The following is a 5,488-nucleotide window of genomic DNA, read 5'->3' on the forward strand; positions in this document are numbered from 1 at the left end:
GCGGCGGTGGGCGAGTTGGTGCCGCGCTGGGCGCAGGCGGGTTACCTTGTGGCCAAGGTGGTGGCGGTGGATGCGGACGCGGGGCAGAATGCGTGGCTGTCCTACGAGCTGGCCAAGGCGACGGAGCCGGGGCTCTTCCGCGTGGGGCTGCACAACGGTGAGGTGCGCACGGCACGGGCCGTGACCGAGCGCGACGCGCCCAGGCACAGGCTCGTCGTGCTGGTACGAGACCGCGGTCAGCCGCCGCGCTCCGCCACCGCCACCCTCGCTATCGCCCTGGTGGACGGTTTCTCCGAATTCCACTTGCGGATGAGCGAAGAGGCGCCGGCCGCCGATTCCGACGGGAGGCTCACCTTGTACCTCATCATCTGCTTGGCCTGCGTGTCCGCGCTGTTCCTGGCCACCGCGGCGGCCGCCATGATTCTGAAGGTACGGAGGGCCAGGCAGAGCATGGTGGAGTCCTTGCCCACTTTCCCGAAATCTGCCCCTCAGAGCAGCGCTGGCTCCTTGCCCCGTAGCTACATGTACGACGTCTGCTTCGCCGCCGGGACTGTCAACAGCGAGTTCCGCTTCCTTAGGCCCATCTTCCCCTGCTTCCCAGCTGGGCTGCCCCACGGCCCGGGCGATCAGCGGAGCTCGGTGTGCTCGGCCAACCTCGGGGAAGAAGCTGACTGGGCTGCACAGGTGAGGGACCTGCGCGGGCCAAGGTGACGGGGGGAGCGGGGACGGAGCAGAGGGGTCGGGAATCACCCCTGAATGTAGAAGTGGGGCAGTAGGGAGCAGCAAAGTGGCGGAGCTGGTCCTGAAGGAGTCGCCAGAACGATAGGAGCGGGTGGAGGTGGTGTCAGAGCCGCCGCCGCGTGCTCGGCTGCTCCCCAGGTGCGGGCTTAACGCGGTTCTGCATCCGGCTTTATGCCCTGGTCATTTGTATGAGATTAAGTCTGCGGTGTCATCCCAAAGGGGGGTAGCAGGACCATGAGAAGATGCGAACCAGGAGGATGGATGCGGGAGCCTCACACTGGATCCTGCCCACGTCTTGCGTAGAGTCCGTAGGGGCCGGGTGCAGGAACGACACCACTCCTGGAGACACCATCCCTGGGGTCGTCGTGTCCCTGTCCATTGGTAGCAACAGGGTCTACGGGGACAGCGGTGGGTCGGGATGTCACCTTACTGATGGCGTCCCCTGCACTGGTTCTCGGCGCTGGCAGCTGTCGCTTACCGGGATGGTGGTGCTGAAGCCAAGCTGTCTCACAATTTGCTGTTGGCCACGGAGCTATATATCATGATAATCTGATATATTTTTGTGGTCTTCGTTAACAAAAGTCATCAAAATAATTATTGGCCATTAAAAAAAAAAAAATCAAAATATGGAGATCGGGGCTTTACAAGGCACCCTCCCTGTCCCTTCCTGGCCCAGCCGAGTGATTTCCGACAGTACCAGTATCTCACTTCACTGTGCTGTGAACTTATAATGAGTCATATTTAAGGTATTTAACCTCCGTCTGTTTAAACAGTATGGGGGAGACTAATAATGGTTATCGAAACAGCTCCTCCCCTCCTCATTCTCACGTTGAGTCCAAGTTGCCTCTAAACGTGGGGTTACTTGTGTCCGACGCCCATCTAGAACTTCACGTGAGTCTGCACAAAGGACATATAAGAGAAAGGAGACTCACAAACACCTTTTTATGGTCACTCCGTAACATCTTCAGATTTAATAACCACTGATGCCTTGGCCTTACATTAACACAGGTTCTCAGAACTGCCATCATTGTGGCATTAAGAGGACAAAAAGACCCTCCTCGAAATATCAACATTAAATCACGTTTTCTGTTTGCGAGAAAGAGATTTGGAGCTCTTCCTGTTTTAAATCCTCTCCTTCCCCCGCAACCCCCGCCCCAATACCTCCTCCCCCTCAATTCATAAAAGGTTTCCAGTGGTGACTTTTTGTTGTCCATATTGGAAGACGCTTTAGGGCTTTTATTTTACCCCGTTCAGGTCAGAGACCTGACTCCCCTCCTTCCTCCCTCTGACTCACGCACTGGTTTAAGACGAGCCCTCTAAGCGTCTCGCTGACATCTGCTTATCCTTAACGTCCAAATGTCAACCCTCCATTCTGCTCTTTGCAGGGTCGAGTTCGCCTCTCCGAAGGCACGGGTCCCAGGCCAGCAGAGGAAAATGCCAGTTCTGATCAAAATCCTTGGCTCACCCATCAGTAAGTGAGGAGAAAGACAAACATCTTGGTCCTCACTGGCTAACGTCCTCACAGGAAAAGAAGAGCAGAGAGACCGAACATGCACCAAAAAAGTACTAGTGAGGTTTAAGTGTTCTCTGTGAGAGAGCAAGGACTCTCTCATCTTAAACAGTATTTTGTTCATATAAGTATTTTGAAATTGTGATAAGGATGGAGGAGGACTATGTTGCATGCTGGTTACACTGAGACTTGATATATGATTGTGAGAGTGCTACTTCTCCTGGATGTTAAGGGAAAGATGAAAAACAGAAACAGATCTTCAAGATCTGTTTTTCCTACATCAGCTTTTCTGTATTATTTGTTATTGTGAAGAGGGCTCCTTCATAACATTTTAGTTTTCTTCTATTTGTTCAATGCCAGGCCATTGAATTATAGATATTAAATTAAATGATGCTTGCAAGGGAGTTTTTTTTTTATTAACTAACAGAAGTAAATTACATTCGAAGTGGCTGATATTGGCACACTGTGTAATCGATCATGAATTTACACGTTCTCCATAAAGTAAAGGGTGCTCTTTGAGCACTGTATTCCCTTTTTTAATTTGTTTCGTTTACTTTCATAATAAAGCCGAAATGAACAGTTGATGAGCATGTCAGGGTTATCAAATATAAGGTAGTAGAGAATTAAAAATACTGTTTGTGTTCTAACAGTAAAACGTTTACAATAATCTCAAGGCACTCAAAAATACAGAAAGTCAAGGAGCATTCCGTTTTCCTTTACTGTCATTAATCGGTACTAAAATATAAAGTAAGGTAATATTTCCTGTCACACGTTTAAAGGAGTAAAACGCCTGATGACAAATAAACAATAAAAGGTACCTGTAAACCCCTCGGGTGAGTGTGCTATCTCAAAGATCAATTGTCACGGTAATCGCCTAGGTAATACCCACCCCAGGAGCTGTATTTTGGGAATAAATCCATGCATTAGAAGTGGATATTTTGCAAGGCAAATCAGAATATCTTGGGAATAGGGTGTTCTCCTGCCAGAGCAGGGTGGGGTGGGTTTGTCTGAGTCACGCTAAGATCCGTGAGAAAATAGGGATGCTACCCGAGCCCCTTTGCAAGGGCTCCTGGCCTGACAGGTTGTGAATCGGGAACAATTTCAATACATTTGAGAAAACAGTCCAAGAACTAATAAAGGGAACCACCTAGCGATCACTGGCAAGGTTCATGGACCAGCTCATTTTGGATGCTGGACACTTATAGCAGTACACAGCTTTTTAGCTAAAGGGCCTGAAAAGTCATTTATTTACTATGCATAAAAATTGGAACGATTTCAGGGAAGGACACCACGAAAAAGCAGCCTTAGATAAATCTAATTTTCAGATAAAAGGCAAACAGAAACATTGCTCATTCGAACTTTTGACAGAATAGTAAGGGAAGTTAAAGATAGTTTCAGAACAGAGAAATCGAGCAGTTTGTCTCTTATTTTTGCGCTTTTGCAGAGATCTCCGTGTACTTTCGCACGCCGTCCGCCTGGTGCCGCTGCTGACCGCAGAGGCTCTGAGCAGCTCCAGGCTCCACGGCCCTTGGGCTCGACTAGCTGGGGCTGCTCCGCTTGGGGGTCGGCGGGATAGATCGACACCTCCGTCCTACTCACGGAGGGGGAAGGAAGCTTAGCCGAGTGGGAAATGGAGCTGAGAAAGAGGGAGGAACCGCTCCCATGGCGAGCGTTGTTTGTGATACTGTTCCTCTGCGTGCCGGTGGGGAGAGCAGAAACCGCCCGGTACTCTGTGCCCGAAGAGGCGGAGAGAGGCTCCCTTGTGGCAAATATCGCTAAGGATTTGGGTCTGACCGCTGAGGAATTGTCGACTCGACAGGTCCGACTCGTTTCTGAAGGAGAAAAACAGTACTTTGAACTGGATCGGCACACCGGGGATTTGATTGTGCGAGAACAGATGGATCGAGAGGAGCTGTGCGGGCAGAGCGAGCCCTGCCTGGTACGTTTCGATGTGTTGTTAGAGGGTCCACTGCAGTCCTTCCGCGCCGAGGTAAGCCTCACAGACATTAATGATCATGCTCCCGTATTCTTAAATAAAGAAATAATTTTAAAGATTTCAGAAACTACAAAGCCGAAAGCTCGTTTTTTACTGGAAAGCGCTCAGGATCCAGATGTGGGGAACAACAGTGTTCAGCATTACAGCATCAGCTCGAACGGTTATTTCCATATCTACAACCGGCAGCGTAGTGACGGCAGGAGGCACGCCGAGCTGGTGTTGGACAGAGAGCTAGACCGGGAAAAGCAGGCAGCAGTGGCGTTCAGCATCACGGCTGTGGATGGTGGATCTCCACCGCGCTCTGGTACAGCCGTAATCCGCGTGGTAGTCCTGGATGCAAATGACAACATTCCAGTATTTACGCAGAGCCTGTATAAGGTCCGAATATTAGAAAATAGCTCCGAGGATACCTTGGTGGCAGTGGTGTCTGTTAAAGATCTAGACTTAGGAATGAACGGGGAAATAGCCTATTCCGTAGTTCAAAATTCAGAGGATAATCGAGAGACATTTAAAATAAATCCAGAGACAGGGCAGATTCGACTCAAAAAAACACTGGATTATGAAGAAACAAAGACCTACGAGATAGACGTCCAGGCCACGGATGGAGGAGGCCTATCTGCGAACTGCAAGGTGGAGGTGGAGGTGCAGGACGTGAACGACAACGCCCCCGAGGTAACAATCACCTCCCTCACCAGCAGCCTCTCCGAAGCCGCCCCGCCGAAGACGGTGGTGGCCCTCTTCAGCGTGCGGGACCGGGACTCAGGGGATAATGGCAGGACGAGCTGTGAGCTGCTGGGTGAGCAGCCCTTCAGCATTTTGCCGCTCGTGGGTGAAGCGTACGCGCTAGTGACATTGGAGGCGTTGGACCGGGAGGAGGTGTCGGGGTACAACGTGACAGTCCGGGCCAGTGACGCGGGTACTCCTGCACTCTCAACATCGAAGACACTGTTGGTGCGGCTCTCGGACGTGAACGATAATGCGCCCACCTTCTCCCAGGCCGTTTACAGCATGGTGCTACGCGAAAACAAGCCCTCTGGGACGATCCTGGGCCGCCTTAATGCCACAGACGCCGACACGGGTGAAAACGCCCGTGTGAGCTACATGCTGGTGCCGACTCCACTGGGGGTCTCCGCTGCGCGGTCCTTCTTGTCGGTGGAGGCCGAGAGCGGCATACTGCGGACTCTGCGTCCAGTGGACTACGAAGAGGTGCACGCCATCGAGGTGACCGTGCGTGCCGCTGA

General features: G+C 51.5%; 1 protein-coding gene across 1 annotated transcript; it reads left to right on the forward strand.

The window, feature by feature from the left end:
* Window positions 1-14: 14 nt before the first annotated feature.
* Window positions 15-5,483, forward strand: LOC118160123 (protocadherin beta-1-like; the record flags this gene model as incomplete). Its single annotated transcript, XM_035314653.1, has 2 exons — window positions 15-684; window positions 2,127-5,483. A coding segment is annotated over exon 2 (1,602 nt), but the record flags the coding sequence as incomplete, so codon positions are not given.
* Between the last annotated feature and the right edge of the window lie 5 nt (window positions 5,484-5,488).

This window comes from Oxyura jamaicensis, unplaced genomic scaffold, assembly GCF_011077185.1.
Source record: "Oxyura jamaicensis isolate SHBP4307 breed ruddy duck unplaced genomic scaffold, BPBGC_Ojam_1.0 oxyUn_random_OJ100740, whole genome shotgun sequence".
NCBI classification, from domain to species: Eukaryota; Metazoa; Chordata; class Aves; order Anseriformes; family Anatidae; genus Oxyura; species Oxyura jamaicensis.